General features: G+C 44.5%; 1 protein-coding gene and 1 pseudogene across 4 annotated transcripts in view; both read right to left on the reverse strand.

Annotated features, from left to right (window-relative positions):
- The window catches only part of SLC31A1 (solute carrier family 31 member 1), a 100,614-nt gene that overhangs the window by 30,907 nt on the left and 50,658 nt on the right, over positions 1 to 19,049 (reverse strand). The window contains exon 1 of one of the 2 annotated variants that reach the window (XM_077475183.1): positions 8,187 to 8,282. The exons of the other annotated variant lie outside the window; for it this stretch is intronic. Within the exon in view, the coding sequence (XP_077331309.1) occupies positions 8,187 to 8,276 (90 nt within the window). The 5' untranslated portion in view covers positions 8,277 to 8,282. Of the gene's footprint in view, positions 1 to 8,186; positions 8,283 to 19,049 lie in introns of those variants that run through there. 2 annotated transcript variants of the gene reach the window in all.
- On the reverse strand, positions 7,186 to 8,283 carry LOC143974117 (barrier-to-autointegration factor A pseudogene; annotated as a pseudogene). Of its 2 annotated transcripts, none has more exons than XR_013272169.1 (2): positions 8,187 to 8,283; positions 7,186 to 7,664 (listed from the first exon to the last, which is right to left on the reverse strand). The product of XR_013272169.1 is annotated as a barrier-to-autointegration factor A pseudogene, transcript variant X1 (transcript). The 2 variants fall into 2 exon arrangements; XR_013272171.1 differs by having other exon boundaries at positions 7,186 to 7,661; positions 8,187 to 8,276.

A 19,049-nucleotide genomic window follows, 5' to 3' on the forward strand; every position in this document is an offset into this window, starting at 1 on the left:
CCTTGGAGCTTAGGCCATAATAATCAGCCTGGACTCAATTGAGGTTGGGGGTTCAACTGACTGGGGGTTTTCATTTGGAGTTTGGCTTTAAAGATTAACTCCATTTATGATGGGGGGAAAAAAAATCATAACATCCCCTCTGGACAGCATTTGTTGCTGTAAAGAAATAGCTTTAAGTTTTGCCAGTCTGACTGCATAATGATTCTGAATGAGAGGGTCCGGTTCATTAATAATCAGCTGATGAACTTTCGGTGTTCAAATGAAGAAAGCTTCCATTTCTAGTACAGGGGGTGCCTAAAATCTGACTTGTATCTAATGAGAACTTCTAGTAAAATCAGTGAGCCAACCAGGAAATTACATTTTTGAAAGCATTCTGTAGATTGCCACATTACATTGAATTTTACAGAAAATTACAGCACTGCAGATTGAAAAGGAAATCTTCTTTTTTTTTGGAAAATGTTTAACCACTTCAATACCCAGCAGCCATAGTCAAATGACGGCCACAGATGGGATCTCCCATCCTGGGTGGGCGTCATATGACGTCCTTGGCTTTACGCCGCTACTGCGGGCCACTGGGGGCCCGCAGAGCGGCGATCGGGGATCTGATGTGTCCCCAGGGACACAGCCATTCCCCGATGGGGGTACTGCAGTGGCGGTGGTGAGCGGCGGAGCAGCTTTACTGGCTGTGATCCGTCACTAGCCAGTGCTGCATATGTATATCCGGGAAGCGGCGTGCACGGCGCACGTGCGCACTCCCGGGGACTATCTGTGCAGTGATCGGGGCTCAGGCTGGCTGAAGCTTTTCCCTTAGATACAGCCCAGCCTTGATAAGTGTAAAAAGCCAATGAAAATTGCTATTTAGTGACTGGCTGTGTCCAATGACAGCCTGTCAATAAATGTAAACAAAAGGTGTGTGTAACTCCTGTTGCTGGGTTCTCCTCTTCACACACCTATCCAGTGTGAGGAGGAGATCAGCTAACAGTGAGTTACCATTACTGTACCCCAGTATATGTTTTACTGTGCCCAGATTGCCCCCCCTAAATAAAGAGTACCTGTCACCAGGAGTACCTGCCACCTCACCAGGAGTACCTGCCCCAGAGTACCTGCCACCTCACCATCTGCCACTGGAGTACCTGCCAGAGTACCCGCCACCTCACCACCTGCCACCAGAGTACCTGCCATGTCACCAGAATACCTACAGCCACTATGTCCAGAAAGGTGTACACCCCAGAAGAGGCATACCTAATTCTCAGTCTGACCAATGAGAGCAACGGGGAGCTCTCACCGCTCAGTTCTTGTTCCGATTCTATTTCGGAATATGAGCCCCCTGAAGGCAGCACATCAGGATCCAAATTGGAGGAGGAAGCAGTCTGTCCTAAAAGAAGATGGTCTGAACACCAGGCAGCTACCAGCAGTGCCAACAGCGGTAGACCCCAGGAGGAGAGGCCCAGTACAAGCGCTGCTAGACCCCAGGAGGAAAGGCCCAGTCCACGCCAAAGAATTAGGGCCCAAACCCAGCTTCCAGAAGGCTTGGCAAACCCATTGTGGCTGCCTTCTACCACAGGGTCAGCCACGATCCCCCCTTTTAGAGCACAGCCATGTGTGCAGGTCAACACTGCGGGTTTTTCCCAAATGGATTTTTTTAATTTATTTTTCCCTGATGAATTGGTTCAAGGCATCCATCGTGGACCAAACCAACCTTTTTTGCACAACAATTTATTGCAAACAACCCCAGCTCCAGCTATGCCCGTCCTTTTGAACGGTGACCCCTAACAGCGGTGGAGCTTAAATTGTTTTTAGGCCTAACACTCAACATGGGGCTTACAAAAAAAAATAAAAATGAAATGCATACGTTTTGGTCGATCAAACCCATCCATCATATGCCAGTTTTTTCATCATTCATGCCCAGGTCCCGATACATACTTATAATGCGCTTCCTGCATTTTAGTGACAACTCACAGTGCCCCCCCCCCGCCGAAATCACCCAAACTTTGACAAACTATATAAAATTCGCCCCCTAATTAATTTTTTTTCCAAGAAGCTTTCCGAACTTTATGTCCCTAACAAAAATATATGTGTGGACGAATCCCTGGTGCATTTCACATGCCGGCTGGGAATCAAGCAATATATCCCCAGTAAGAGTGCGAGGTATGGCTTGAAGCTCAACAAGCTCTGCGAAAGCGCCACCGGTTATGTGTACTCATTCCACGTGTACGAAGGCAAAGATTCCCAGCTCCAACCGCCTGAGTGTCCATCCTACATGGGAATAAGTGGAAAGATAGTTTTGGAGTTGGCATTCCCACTCCTCCAAAAGGGGTATCATATTTATATGGACAACTATTACACTAGTTTGCCCCTTCTCTACCACCTTTACCTAAAAAAGAACAAAAAAACAAAAACAAAAAAAAACTTTGGCCTGTGGTACAACAAGGAAAACCGAAAGGGCTTCCCACAGCGTCTTGTCACCACAACCATTCAAAGGGGGGAATCGGCAAGCTTGAGGAATGAGGAAGTGTTGGCTGTGAAGTGGAGGGATAGGAAAGACGTGTACATGATGTCCACCATCCACGATGACACCTTGGTGGAACTTGACAGAAGACGCAGTCCTGCTCGCAAGCCATCCTGTATTAGCGATTATAATAAATTCACGGGGGGGGGGGGGGTGGATTTAATTGACTAGATGTTGTAGCCTTATCTTTCAACATATATGGAAGTATATGGAAGACATTGTCACTTCCCTGATCTACCAACAAGATTCTCTCTCCCCCCCCCCGAAAACATTCTGGCAGCAGACTAGACTACATGAGTGTCATTTTCCAGACCACATTCCACCATCAGGATCAAGAAGACGCCAAAAAAAAAAAAAAAAAAAAATGTTGGGTGTGCACCAAAAGAGGAATTAGGAAAGACACCAGCTTCCATTGTCCCGACTGTCCCTCCCAACCTGGCCTTTGCATCGGACAATGCTTCAGGCGATATCACACTGTGGAAAACTATTAGCCCATATTTCTAATACTGCCATTTCCCCGTTTTCAATTTCCGTCATGAATGTTTCCCTGCCTCAACCAACCATATCATTGTCTTCCATGTGAACTGACCCTGGCCTGTTTCTCGACTATGCCTCTGCCTACCGTCTATTTCTGCCTTTTACCTGCACTGACCTCGGCCTGTTTTTGCCTGCCCTTTGGACTGATCTTTTACCCTGCTACACAGGGGTCTCACATATGTGAGGGGCTCCAGAATAGTGTTCAGAAAAACAGTTTTTGTTTTTTTGTGTTCCCAGAACAGGGTCTGCTTGTCCGGAGGCTTCAAAGCAATTTGGGTGGGAGAAGCCTCTACCCCTGTCCCCATTCTTTCCTGACTGATACCCTAAGCTTGATGGTTCCGCCTGCTCCCTGGACAAATACTGTGGCTGTGCTGACCATACCTCTGCCTGCTGCATGTACTATGGACAGTATTCCTGCCTGCTGCATGAACGATCCTTTGATCCTTTTGCTTCTGCTGACCGCATCCCTGCTTGCTATCTGGACCAATGCATTGGCTGTGCTGACATCTCTACCTGTACTGACTATTCCTGCCTTCTGCCTGATTTGCTGTCGCTGTCCATGTTCCTGCCTGCTGCCTGGACCGATGCTCTCCTCTGTGGACCACTGCACTACTAAAACTGCAGGTAATCTTTTCTTTATCCTTTGCTCAGCAGAATGTATTTTGGTTTGTAATTGGTATGTACAGTACATACTATGTGTTAGAAATATGAAGGGCCTTCAACAATGTGATAGGAATTTATGTGTGTAATTTATGCTCCTAGAACACCTAACGGTGCTACTTGGATGTTGTGGCCATGCTGTGTAAAAGTCTCACACATGTGGTATCGCCATACTCAGGAGGAGTAGTAGAATGTATTTTGGGGTGCCCGTTTTGCTATGTACATGTTATGTGTTGGAAATATCTTATAAATTGACAACTTTGTATAAAAAAAAAAAAAAAAAATAGCGTTTTTCATTTTTTTCCCCACAGTTTCCAAAAACTTCTGGAAAAAAAATGAAACATTCAAGACTCATTATGCCTCAGATTATACGTTGGGGTGTTAGCTTTCCAAAATGGGGTCATTTTGTGGGTGTTTCCATTGTCCTGGTGCTCCAGGGCCTTCAAAACTGTAATAGGTGGTTGAGAAATGAGATGTGTAATTTATGCTTGTAGATCACCGGACGGTGCTACTTCAATGTTGGGCCTCTGTATGTGGCCAGATTGTGTAAAAGTCTCACACATGTGGTATCGCCATACTCAGGAGGAGTAGCAGAACGTATTTTGGGGTGTCATTTTTGCTATATACATGCTATGTGTTATAAATATCTTATAAATGGACAACTTTATGTAAAATTAAAAAAATGCGTTTTCATTTTTTTCCACAGTTTCCAAAAACTTCTGGAAAAAAAATGAACCATTTAAAAGACTCATTATGCCTCACAAATTATACGTTGGGGTGTTAGCTTTCCAAAATGGGGTCATTTTGTGGGCATTGCCATTGACCTGGTGCTCCAGGGCCTTCAAAAATGTGATGGGTTGTCATCAAATGAGATGTGCAATTTATGCTCGTAGAATGCCTGACGGTGCTACTTGGATGTTAGACCTCTGTATGTGGCCAGGCTGTGTAAAAGTCTCAAACATGTGGTATCACTATACTCAGGAGGAGCAGCTGAATGTATTTTGGGGTGTCATTGCAAGTATGCATGTGCTGTGTGAGAGAAATAACTTATGACAATTTTATGCAAACATTTTTTTTATAATTTTCCCAAGAATTGTGGGAAAAAATTACAACTTCACAAAACTCACCATGCCTCTAACTAAATACCTTGGAATGTCTGCTTTTCAAAAAGGGGTAATTTGGGGGGTATTTGTACTTTCCTGGCTTGTTAGGGTCTCAAGAAATGAGATTGGCCTTCAGTGCATCAGGTGTGATCAGATGTGATCATTTTTTCAATGATTTGCAACATAGCTTTGAGACGCTATAACTTTCACAGAGACCAAATAATATACACTTATTTGGGTTACTTTTACTAAAGATATGTAGCAGTATACATTTTGGCCCAAATTTATGAAGAAAAATGTTTTATTTGCAAAATTTTACAATAGAAACAAAAAAAATATATATATTTTTTTATTTTTATTTCTCTTTTTTTTCGCTTATTGTACAAAAAAATTTAAAACCCAGCAGTAATTAAATACCACCAAAGAAAGCTCTGTTTGTGAGAAAAAAAAAATTATACAAATTTGGTTTGGGTGGAGTGTAGCATGACTGAGCAATTGTCATTCAAAGTGTGAGAGCGCTGAAAGCTAAAAATTGGTCTGGTAATCAAATAGATATTAGAAGAATTCACCCTCCCAAACAAAGCCACGCAAACTGATAATAGTTGAAACCAAACTTCATAAAACTTTTCTGGTGACATGAAATCACTATATAGTAAATGAAGTAGAACACCATGCTTACAAATTCAGCAGCCAATTTAAAAAACATTATGTTTGCAAAACCACCACTGTGGCGATTTATAGATTTGAATAATAGTCCTAATAAAATATAAATATTTTCTTTGCAACAAAGAAAAAATGGCTTGCGCTAGCTAAGAGCAGTTTTCACATTTTAGAGATTGGAGCAACAGAAAGTTAAAATATAACCTCCCCCAAGATTATACCATGTGTCCAAGAAAATAAGACCTACCTCGAAAGTAAGCCCTACTGTCATTTTCAGAGAAGGCACCAATATAAGCCCTACCCCGAAAATAAGCCCTAGTTTGGAAGGGTTGTGTTGTGTGGCCTACACTGTGTGTTTCTGTAGTGAATACCTTTGTTGTGGCTCTGCTCAGCTGATCCCCGCAGCTCTCCTCCTCTTCTGTCAGTGGGGGATCTCAGCCCCCCTCCCTCTGTAGTGCTCAGAGTAAGAAAAGACCATTCATGGAAGCGCCGATCGGTGCTCAGCCGATTCCCCGCTGCTCTCCTTCTGCCAGCTGTCAGTGGGGGGATCTCAGCCCCCCTCCCTCTGTAGTGCTCAGGGCATGGAAAACCGATCAGGCGGGTCACGGAAGCACCAAGGAGGGCGCTGTAGGGCGGTACACTGCACACTTTACATTGTATAGGGGCTTTTTCACCGTACATTTTTTGATTTTACAGGCACTTTTAACTCCGTTCCAGGAGATGGGGAGAGAAGACGGCACATGACAAGCCCTACCCCGAAAATAAGCCCTACTGGGTCTTTTGTTGAAAAAAATTAATATAAGACCCTGGCTTATTTTCGGGGAAATGCGGTATATGAGGCTTAAACCTTTAAAGTCCACATTTTTCAATGAGTTAGCGTGACTCAAAATGTGCGTTACCCAACGGTGGAGCAGAACATTAAAAGGTTTAGAGCCCCTTTAGACCTATGCATTTACCACAAGGCAAACCACAAAACTGATTCAATGGTACCTCAACACAATACAGAAGGCTCCAATGGACTTACATTGTAGCGCACCTTAACACACATGCCATGGGTTGCATTATATTGTGGTAAAATGGTGCAGGTCCAGATTTTGATAATTTGCTCTGTGTTGGCAACCTATCCATAATAAAATGGGCTGTAGTAATGCCATGCACATAATGAGCATGGGGTACACCACTACAACAGCTGTCAAAAGGTCTAAAGGGGTACTTGAGGCCAAATAGTAGAAATCCCGCAAGTGGATATGGTTGGACTAGAGGTAGAAAATAGTACGTTAATTACGACCACTGCTGTGCCCTGCTGCTTTACATCTGTTACTTGAAAGTCCTGATCTATGTGTCTATGAAGTCCCATCAGTCAGTGTGAAAGGTTTACACTATAGAGAAATTTCTGACAGGTGATGGGGGGGGGGGGGGGGGGGAAATAAAAAATTAAAGCTGAGATTTTCAAGTTGTAAATCACAAGAACAAGAACACCTATCTACAAGTCATTTACGTGCTACACTGTCCAACAATCGCTGCTCACATTAACACTACACCTTATTTATGAGAAAAACACTCCTTCTACTGATAACAACCAGATTGAAAAGAAAACTTTTCTTCGCCCACTTTTCAATCCCAGGTGCGATTAAGAATAAACAAATAATCCCAGAGCAATCTATTCATGACACAAGGCAAAAAACAAAAGAAAAATAAAAATAGAAAAACTGTCAGTTAAATTTAAAAATAAATGTTATTCTTCTCAAAACACCCATATTTGTAATTTTCAAGATTGGTGGGCAACATATAAATGAATGATAAACTTCAGTAGGTGGGTTGGAGAAGACACCAAGGCAACCACAGGTTTACAAGAAGGCATCACACCATCCTTTAAGGCAGAGAAAGCAATCTTTTCCTTGTTTTGCATTTGCTCCACAGGTGTCTTTTAGCCATTTCTTAAAACTTTCTTCATCCTTCTTCAGCACAAGTAACTGACCTAAAAGAATATAAGCCTTATCAAAGCCTTTTTCATCGAGCTTCTGTCCTAGCACTTCGCCAATACCAGCAATGCACTGAACAGACTTCGTTCCCATAGGCTCAGCCACAAAATCCCGATGCTTTTGCGATGTGGAAGACATCTTTATTGGTTTTATTCAACTTTAAGACTGCGGTAGCTCAGTTCCCGCCAAGACTCTCCACGACAAGAAGATCTACTTAGAAATATCATTTTTAAATAACATTAGATTACAATATGGCCCCGGTAGCAATTGTATATGCAATATTTTTTCCTATGAAAATTTGTCCTTTAAAAGAAATCTGTACTGAAATAAAAAGTGAGGTGGCCATTGCCAACCTTTTGAGGTTGTCTAGCTGTACCTGACTTCAATGTTTGCTGAGTCACTAACTATACAAGCACATGGATCAGACAGGCATTTCTACCAAAAAAAGTGGATTTATACAAGTCTCTAAAAATGTTTTTATCCTCAATTTCTAGCAAGTCAGAACTGTATGCAAAAACATAACTCCCAACAGTCCCGGATTGTGCAGGACTGTCCTGCATTGTCCCCCTCCTCCCGCTGTCCTGCCCCATACACTGTGCCCACAGCTCACATATGTAAAATCACTGGATCTGCATATGAATGAGCCAATGTCCAGTTTTGCTTTCTGGTCTTGCAAATAAACTGTACTAAAAGTTTTAGCTAGCCAACACAAATCATTTTACTAATGAACAATACCTTCTTGGATGCGCTTCTTTCCTTATTATCAAAAAAAGTCCAGTGCCGGGTGTGATCACGCGTTATATATACACTATACCTTTTACACATACTGTACTTTGCTCCAATAATCTTATTTATAATCTTACAGCCCGACTATAAATAACTAGGGCATACGGTATATTACAGTGTAGATAGAAGGAAAAGCATAAAACGCACAGATAAAGCGTGTGCATTAAATACACTTAGGGAACAGAGTAATTTTACTAAAGTTAAAGTTACTAAAACATTATCAAAAATAAGAAAAGAAGATTTTGGGACTTTAAATGAGGCAGGCACCAAAGGGTTGCCTGCCTCCATCCCTTTCAATAATTTAAAATGAAGGAGAAAGAAGTGGGACTTTAAATGAAGCACACAGCAGTAAAGGAGTAAGTCAAGTGACTAAAAAATTTTCATTTATTTGATATAATCCATGTGTGTTAACATACCATGGATTGTATCAAATAAATTAAAATGTTTTAGTCACTTGACTTACTTACACCTTTACTGCTGTGTGCGTCCTTTAAAGTCCCACTTCTCTTTCTCCTTCATTTTAAATTATTGACAGGGATGGAGGCAGGCATCCCTTTGGTGCCTGCCTCATTTAAAGTCCCAAAATTTTATTTTCTTATTTTAAATTACTAAAACATTGTTTCTTAACGCCAGCCCAGGGAGCTAATCATCATGACACAACTCCGTTATATGAACTTTCAGAAGTCGTGGGACATTTTCGTCCTGCTTTTCTTCTCTCCCTGAACTTTCCTCTTTAGCAATAACAGGTCTACATGATTATAACCATATGGAAGGCTGGGTATCCATACCAAGTTCGGAGATGCTGAACAGCTATCGAGAGCATGGCACCTTACTTTCCAATGACGCAACCCCCAAATTCTGTATGATAACTGGCGATTCCTGCACTCTGTGCTTTACTGGATGGTGGGTTTGTACTGGAGGGAGGGGTCCGTACTGGTGGAGAGGAATGGGGGGGTCTGTGCTGTGGGGGTGGTCTGTACTGAGAATGGGCTGAGAGGGGGGTGCTCTGCTGTCCGATTGCAGAGCTGATGGGTAGATTTCCTTGCATCTGGTTAGCAAGCCTAAAGTTGAGCTGCAAACAAAAGTGAGGGGAGGGAGCTGCAATCACCACTTGGCTCCCTCCTCCTTCCCCTGCGGGCCAATAGGAGAGTGCAGCAGGTGCCTCGCGCATGCGCAGTAGGGACCCAGCATAAGGCTGTAATGCTTCACTACCAGGTTCCCTTACTGACTATGAAGAACATCGCTGGACTCCAGAACAGTTAAGTGTAGCTGCTGGATTTTAATTTTTGCAGCAGTGGACAGACCTCCAAATTAAGGGGGAATAGGTCTGTACTGGTGAAGGGGGGGGGGGGGGGGGTCTGCATTGGTGGGAAGGAAGGGGGTCTGTACTAAAGGGGGAGGTCTTTACTGGTGTGGGAAGGGACAAATCTGTAATGGTGAAGGGGGAGAGCCCTGTACTGGTGTAATGAGAGGGGGTCTACACCAATGATGAGAGGTGTAGTGAAGGAAAAGGAAGGGACCTATACCATTGAATTGTGGGGGTTCCAGGTACAGTAAGCAAAAAGCAGCATTTGTTTTTTTTTTTTAGTTCAGCTTTAAAGTGATATTAAACCGCTGTTTTTTTTTTTTTTTTTAAAGGCAAGGTCATAATGTGCTAGTATGTATCGCATACTAACACATTATGTGAAGCTTACCTTAGAAGGAGGACACTGTCACCGTTAAAGGCGCTTCCGCCTTCATCCGGTCTTCCGTCTAGGTTTGCAGACTCTGGCTGTGCGAGTGGCTGGAGCTGCGATAACGTCACCCCTTCGCATGTGCGTGGGACCTGCCGTTTATGGCACACAGGACTCTGAAGAAACGAACTGGGTGGCCATTCTTTCAGAGCGCATGCGCTGGTGACATCACTGACTGCATGTACAGTAAATATCTCCTAAATGGTACACGTTTAGGACATTTTTTTTTTTTTAGTACCTATAGGTAGAGCTGCACAATTAATCATAAAGAATAGTTATCGCGTTCTTGACTGAAGTGTTTCACAATTCTTTCTATGCAGAGAATGCTCTTTGCTCTTCTGAAGCCATAGCAGTCAAAAGGAAGGAAGAGAAAAACTGGGCAGTCTGCCAAGAATCAAAACATTCTATATCAATTGAACTCAAGTATAAACATTGTAACAATTTGTCAATGGAATAGACCACGTGTAAGTGAAAAGAGTTTAACCACTTAAAAACGAAGGCCTCTTTCACACGGACTGTCCGTTCAGGTCCACCCGTCAGTTTTTTTAGGCAGACCTGAACAGATGCTCCATAGACCTCTATGGAGCGTCGGATGTCAGCAGTGACATGTCCACTGACATCCGACCCACTCCGATCTGAAAAAGTGCGACGGAGGAAAAACCTACTTTTCCATCCGTCTGAGGATCGGATGGCGATGGACTCTATGGTCTGTCCTCATCCGATCACCATAGGGGAGAGCGGCCCTCTGATAGGTTCATCCCTGCACAGTGTGCAGAGACAGACCTGTCATCTTCCTGCTCAGCGGGGATCGATGGAGCGAACCCCCGCTGAGCAGAGCGGGCTCCGTACACTAACACATCCGTGTGAAGGAACCCTAAACCTTTTTCTGACATTTGTTGGTTTCAAGTTAACATTTAATTTTTTTTTTTAACTTGGAACTCCCAAACATTATATTATATAATACACACACTATATATATATATATATATATATATATATATATATATATATATATATATATATACATACACACACATACATATATATATATATATATATATATATATATATATATATATATATATATATATATATATATATATATACACACATATTTTTTAGCAGACACCCTAGAGAATAAAATGGTGGTTGTTGCAATATTTTATGTCACATTGTATTTGCGCAACGGTCTTTCAAACTAAATTTTTTGGAAAAAAAATAGGATTTTTTGTACTCACCGTAAAATCCTTTTCTCTGTAATTCACCGACCGACACAGCTCCTCTCTGTAAAAAAATGGGTTGTCAGTACCATCACTGGAGATTACTAGGCAAAGTTGTAACACAACACTTCAGAACTTAGGCTACAACCCCCACAGCCTGCCCTAGCAGACTCCATACGTCAACAAGCAGTATAATGTAAAAGAGAAAAAAAAAAAAAGAGGGGCGGGTGCTGTGTCGGTCCGTGAATTACAGAGAAAAGGATTTTACGGCGAGTACAAAAAATCCTATTTTCTCTTATATTCACCGACCGTCACAGCTCCTCTCTGTAACAAAATGGGACATCCCCAAGCAGTGCCAAAAGAGGGGTGGGAAAACAGCATAAAAACTTCACCCACCATGGAAAGTGGGAACTAGTGAAACTAAAACCACAAAAAAACAGCAGTGTGTGGAAAAACACCACCATATAATTGGGTATCCTCAACAGGTGTGATCCCCAAGACCGTAACATTGTGAAAGTAATGCAACAGTGCATAAACACAACAGTACTGTGTTTTTATTAAAAAAAAAAAAAAACAGGAAAAACAAAGCTTGCATATCCAATTGCAACTACACGGCCGCCTGCAAAACAGGCATCAGCCAATGCACTGACGTCTACCTTGTAGAACTTGGTAAACGTATAGACAGACAACAAGGTCGCCACCTTACACACATGAGTGACCAACACTTGGTGTCGGAAGGCCCAAGACATTCCGATTGCCCTTGTAGAGCGAGCCCTGACCGGAAAGGGGGGCACCTGCCACTTCAAGGCGTAGGCTTGTACTACAATCTGTCTGACCCACTTGGAAATGGTGGCCGACGAGACCGCCATGCCCTTCTTTGGACCAGCTACCGAAACAGTGAGTCTGACTTCCAAAAGGGAGCTGTGCCAGACCAATACACCTTTACAGCCCTAACCACTTCGAGAGTGTGAAGGGCCACCTCTTTGGGGTGCTTCGGCTTAGGACACAACGATGGTAATACAATGTCCTCATTGATATGAAAAGCCGAGACCACCTTCGATAGAAAAGATGGTTGCGGACGCAACACCATCTTATCCCTGTGGATGACAAGATAGGGCGACTTGCAAGACAAGGCCGCCAATTTCGAAACCCTCCTGGCCGAGGTAATGGCCACTAGAAAGACCACTTTCTGGGAAAGAGTCAACAGGGGAATCTGTTATTGATATTTTCAAATGGTGGTTTTTGAAGCCCTGACAACACCAGGTTCAAAACCCATGGGGGTAACGGTGGGCGCACCGGAGGGACTCCATGTCGTACCCCCTGAACGAAGGTACCCACTAAGGAGTGCGATGCTAGGGGTCGTTGAAAAAAACACAGCCAGGGCTGTGATCTGCCCCTTGATGGTGCTCAATGCCAATCTCTGGTCTACTCCTCACTGGAGAACAGCAGGATCCTTGCTATGGAAAAGGAACGCCAACCATTCTCCTCACACATGGAGATGTAAGCCTACCAGGTATGATGGTATATCTCCCTAGAAGAAGATTTTCGTGCCCTCAACATAGTTGGAATCACCAAGTCCGACAGACCCCGGTTCCTCAACACCTGCCTCTCAGCAGCCATGCCGTTAAAGCCAGCGATGGTAAAGCAGGATGAAAAATCGCACACACACCGCTCAGTACATTTACAGCCCCCCCCCTACCCCATGAGGGGGGGGAAAGGAGGGGAGTTAGGGACAGGGGAGAGAAGAGAGGGGGTGAGGGGGCCCCCGAATTTACCTCCCGGGGAATGCTCAGCTGCTCCACCCTGCCGAGACAGGGAGAGCTGTACTTGCCAGTCCTGAAGAGCTGGTAGACATTCCATGGTAGTCAACTCCTGATCAGTACAGGGAAGACTACTGGCCCGGCATACTGTGACAAAGACATCAGTAGCCTGGTCATATGTACCGTATATACTCGAGTATAGGTCGATCCAAATATAAGCCGAGGCCCCTAATTTACCACAAAAAAAATGGGAAAACTTATTGACTCGTGTATAAGCCGAGGGTGAGACATGCCTGTCCATCCCTGTGTCCATCCCTGTGTCCATCCCTGTGTCCAGCCTACCTGTGTCCTGTGCCTCTTTGTCCTTCTGCAGCCTGTGTCCTTCTGCAGCGATCTGCATGTAAAAACATACGGCGGCCATGCCAGGATCGCCACACCTCTTCTCCTCGTCTGTGACAGACGGCGGCCATTCCACTGTTCAAAAGCCGCGCCTCCGCCTGTGATAGGCGGAACACTCAATTTCCCAGCAGTCAGTGTTCCGCCTATCACGGACATCCTCTCATCCTCGTCCGTAGTATGAGGATAAGCGGATGTCCGTGATAGGCGGACCACTGACTGCTGAGAAATTGAGTGTTCCGCCTATCACAGACAGGGAGGCGCGGCTTTTGAATAGTGGAATGGCCGCCGTCTGTCTGCACGACACGCTGATCGGGTAGGCAGACGGCGGTGACTCGAGTATAAGCCAAGGGGGGGCACTTTAAGCCTAAAAAAAGGGGCTGAAAATCTCGGCTTATACTCGAGTATATACGGTATGCCCCGGAGCATAAAACTCACCAACCACCTCTGGAGCTGAGGTATGTCGTGGCCTGCCGAGCCATAGCTGCGACCTGCACACGATCGATGGCCGGACTGGGGAGACTACAAGGATAAGTGAACCAGCCTGTCGCCCAGCCGGCTGTTGATAGAAGAGCACAGGATCATTCATCTTGCGCAAAAAGCCAAGCTTCTGCATCAAAAAAAAACACGGACCTATGGGCCCGCAGGGTTCCTAGGTGCATCTCCTTCACTAGGCAAAATAAAATGGAGGCTGCTAGGGCAGACTGTGGGGATTGTAGCCTAGGGACCGCCCCCTGGGCGGAACTAAAGTTCTGAAATGTTGTGTTACAACTTTGCTTAGTAATCTCCAGTGATAGGGCTGATAACCCATTTTGTTACAGAGAGGAGCTGTGTCGGTTGGTGAATATAAGAGAAATTACTTTAATAAATAAAAAAATTAAAAAAAACGCTAACCAGTAAAGTTAGCCCTTTTTTCTTTTTTTTTTCTTTTTTGTATAAATGTGAAAGATTTTACTTTGTGAGAATCATGATCTTTTTATTCTAAGCAAAAAAATCGTGATACTCTTTTTGGCCGGATTCATGCAGCTCTACCTATAGGTAAGCCTTATTTTGGAGTATGTCTCTGCCCTGGAAGCCGAAGGTGCTGCACACACCCACACATAGCAATCAATAGCTGGTAGTAGTTGTCACTACTACAGCAATTGCCACTGTGGTCAGTTTCCTGTGCTAAGCAGCCATCCTTTTGCATAGTGAATGCAGGGTGTCGCTTGATTGGCACAGCTGCCATTCACAGAACGGCTTGTATTTTTTCAAGCATTACAAGACTCTCTTATTGGAAGAGGTAAAGACTGATGTCATCGCCCTGCCTCCCCACCTCATCCAATCAGAGAAGGCTTTGTGTTAAGCCCCTGTGTTAACATTTACAGATGGGCACAGGACCCGGAAGACTGCTTTGAACACTGCAGAAGTGGCAACTACTACAGTGATTCTTGGCTTCCACAGTCCCACAAGTATGGAATATGCATATTTCGATAGCTCCAAGTTGGACCAATGCAGCTATGCAATAATAAAAAATAAAAAAAACATACCTGGAGATCAGCTTTAAAACCAACTGAACACAAAAATAGGATTTTTAAAACGGCTTACCTTTAAAATCCTTTTCTTGGAGTACATCATAGGACACAGTCTCAAGTAATTACTTAGTGGGTTATAGGCCTACCTTCAGGTGTTGACACTGGTATAACCAATACAGGAAGTTGACTCCCCTATATAACTCCACCTCCTTTCAGGAGCACTCAGTTTTTGTAGCCAAGCAATATAAGTAATATACTCTCACACCATAAAACAGAGGGACGGGAGCTCTGTGTCCTATGATGTACTCCAAGAAAAAGATTTTACAGGTAAGCTGTTTTAAAAATCCTATTTTTTTTATCGTACATCATAGGACACAGAGTCTCAAGTAATTACTTGGTGGGATGTCCCATAGCAATGCTACTTGAGGGGAGGGAGACACAACCCGTAGGGTAACCCCCAGACCTGAGGACTTATACTGCTGCCTGCAGCACACTGCGCCCGAAGGCGATATCCTCATTCCGTCTTACATGCACTTGATAAAATTTTGCAAATGTATGTACTGAAGGCCAAGTCCCGGCCTTGCAGATTTGAGACCTGGAGGCCTGGTGATGCACTGCCCAAGAAGCACCAACCGCTCTGGTAGAGTGCGCCTTAACTTGAAAAGGGGAATCTTTCCCTTTAAATCATAAGTTTGAATTATAACTTGCCAAATGCACTTAGCGACAGTGGATTTTGACGCTGCCTGTCCCTTCTTAGGACCCTCTGGCAGAAGAAATAAGACATCAGTCTTACGAATCGGAGCAGTTTTCTTAAATACATTTTCACAGCTCTCACTACATCAAGACAATGTAGTGACCTTTCTTCCCTGGAACAAGGTCTTGGGGAAAAAACCCTGGTAGGACAATATCTTCATTCAGATGAAAGCCTGAAACCACTTTTGGCAAAAAAAACCTGGACGAGGGCGTAACACCACTCTGTCCTTATGAATAATCAAATATGACTCTTTACAAGAAAGAGCAGCCAATTCTGAAATCCTCCTTGCTGAGGATATAGCAAACGAAAATATCAGCTTCCTAGTCAGAAGGACTAAGGGAACATGCTGCAACGGTTCGAATGGCTGTTTTCGTAACACTGACAAAACTAAATTTAAGTCCCAAGGGCTTAAGAGTGATTTAACTGGCAGATTAATCCGCAGCACTCCTTGCATGAAACCCTGGACTAAAGAATGCATAGCAAACAGTCTTTGAAATAAAAATTGATAAGGCTGAGACTTGGCCCTTAATAGTATTCAAGGCCAACTTCATCTCTACGCTTAATTGTAGAAAGGTAAGAATTCTGCCTATGATATAACTCCGAGGGTACCAACCCTTGGACTCACACCAGGAAACATAAGCTTTCCAGGCTCTATAATATATAGCTCTAGAAGCTGGCTTCCTAGCATTAATCAAAGTAGAGATAACTGACTTGGAAAGCCCACGTTTATTCAGAATGTGGGTCTCAATAGCCAAGCCATTAAATTTAGCGTTCGTAAAGTAGGATGGAATATTGGCCCCTGAGATAGCAGGTCTGTCCTTGGTGGGAAGAGCCCTGGACCCTCCACTGCCATCCTTACAATCTCTGCGTACCATGACCTTCTGGGCCTTGCTGGTGCTACCAGTATTACCGATTTTCTTTCCAGCTTGATCCTGCAAAGAACTTGAGGTAGCAACTGAATCGGGGAAAAGTGCATAGATCAGTAAAAACTGATCCCACGGGGTCGCCAACACATCTGTTCCGTATGCGAGTGGGTCCCCTGTCCTGGATGCAAAGTTGACTAGCTTAGTGTTGAATCTGGATGCTAGAAGGTCTACGTCCGGAGTCCCCCATCTTTGGCAAACAGCCTGAAACACCTTGGGGTGAAGAGACCATTCTCCTGGGAATAACTGCCGGCGACTTAGATAGTCCACCTGCCAATTCTCTACTCCCGGAATGAAAACTGCCAATAGGCATGGGACATTCCTTTCTGTCCAAGTTAGAATCTGGTTCACCTCTCTCTGAGCTGAGAAACTCTTAATGACCCCTTGTGATTGATATATGCCACAGCTGTGACATTGTCGGACTGGTTCCTGGCAGGACAATTCTTTAACCTGGAGGTCTTTCTAGCACCAGATACACTGCTGGAATCTGTAGGATGTCGATGGGCAAGGCTCCTACTCCCCAGCCTGAAAGGCTGGCATCTGTCGTTACTACCTTCCAGATAATTGATCTGAAGGACTTTCCCTTCAGCAGGTTCCAAGATAGTAACCACCAACTGAGGCTTTGGGACACTCATGGGGACAGCCACATTGGCAAGTCCAAAGCTTGAATCCTTTTGTTCCAAGCAGACAGAATACTGCTTTCAGTTTCAAATGGAATTGAGCATAGGGAACTGCTTCGAATGAAGCTACCATCTTCCCTAACAACCTCATGCAAAGGCGAATTGAAGGATTTCTCTTCGACCCGATCATCCTCACCTGTATGGAGCTGATCCTTGCAGGAGGCAAGAACACTTCTTTTCTGGGCTGTGTCTATGATCAGTCCCAGATACTCCAGCCTTCTTAGTGGCTTTAAGGAGGATTTCTTTAGGTTGAGAATCCAACGCAAACCTTCCAGTTAACTGCTTGTGATGGCTACACCTTGCTTCAAGCAAGCCACTGACTGGTCTATTAACAATAGATCGTCTAAGTAAGCCAAGACATTTATGCCCTGTGCCCTTAACCTGACTAGAGGTGGGGCTAATACCTTAGTGAATACCGAGGTGCTGTAGCAAGCCCGAAGGGCAAGGCTATTAACTGAAAATGCTTCTGTTCTACTTTGAACCGCAGAAACCTCTAGTGAGGAGGAAATATATGGACAAGCAGCTATGCATCTCTGATGTTGATGCTCATGCTGCTACTGCTAGTAAGATACTATTATTATTATTATTATTAACGATTTATATAGCGCCAACAGTTTAAGCAGCGCTTTACAATGTTTAGGGGAGACAACACAATTACAGTACAATACAAAAAAGGTACAGGAGGGCCCTGCTCATAGAGCTTACATTCTAAAGGGAGGGGGGTGGTGGTACAAAAGGTAATAGCTGCAAAGAATGAGTTGATGGGGGCGGCTTGGGGACAGTTAGGTGGATGTGGGACAGGCTTCCTTGAATAAATGAGTTTTCAGGGAACTCTTAAAAGGTGGACAGGGTAGGGGCTGAGCGGACAGACTGGGGCTGGGAGTTCCAGAGGATGGGAGAGGCTCTGGAGAAGTCTTGAAGGCGAGCATGAGAGGAGGTAACAAGGGACCTAGAAAGCAGGAGGTCGTCGGAGGAGCGGAGGGGGCGATTTGGGTGATATCTGCAGATGAGGTTGGTGATGTAGATGGGGACGAGGTTTTGGATTGCTTTGTATGTTATGGTTAGCATTTTGAATTTTACACGGTGGGATAGGGGAAGCCAGTGAAGGGATTGGCAGAAAGGGGCAGCAGTCACGGAACAATTAGTGAGGTGTATTAGTCTAGCAGCAGCATTCATAATAGACTGAAGGGGGGATGGCCTGCTTAAAGCGGGATTGCACTGTGGAAAAAAATATTAAAAGCCAGCAGCTACAAATACTGCAGCTGCTGACTTTTAATAAATGGACACTCACCTGTCCCGGGGTCCAGCGATGCTGGCAGCTGAGACCGATCGATCGCTCGGCTGCTGCCGTCACCATTCTAGGTGAGGGAATCAGGAAGTGAAGCACTGCGGCTTCACTTCCCGGTTCCCTACTGTGCATGCGCGAGTCGCGCAGTGCAATAGGAATTGTCCGAGCTGTCTCTGGGACCCGTGTGTGTCCCAGCAGACAGCACGCAGGGACAGGAAGAGGCATAGACTCCCGTGGGAGTCTATGCCCGGAAGTGGGTGTAAATACCTGTCTTTGACAGGTATCTGCACCCCCCTCCCCCCTGAAAGGTGCCAAATGTGACACCGGAGGGGGGGGGGGGAGGGTTCCGATCAGCGGAAGTTCAACTTAAGGGTGGAACCCCGCTTTAAGGATAGGCCATTAACGGAGAGTTGCAGTAGTCAAGGAGGGAAATAATCAAGGAGTGAACGAGTTGCTTTGTGGTGTCATTAGTCAGAAAGGTGAAGGCGGCAGGATTTAGCCAGTGATTGGATATGGGGGCTGAAGGAGAGGTCAGAGTCAAGGA

Source organism: Lithobates pipiens, unplaced genomic scaffold (genome assembly GCF_037356315.1).
Source record: "Lithobates pipiens isolate NorthernLeopardFrog02 unplaced genomic scaffold, aLitPip1_a1.2 Scaffold_1, whole genome shotgun sequence".
Lineage (NCBI taxonomy): Eukaryota > Metazoa > Chordata > Amphibia > Anura > Ranidae > Lithobates > Lithobates pipiens.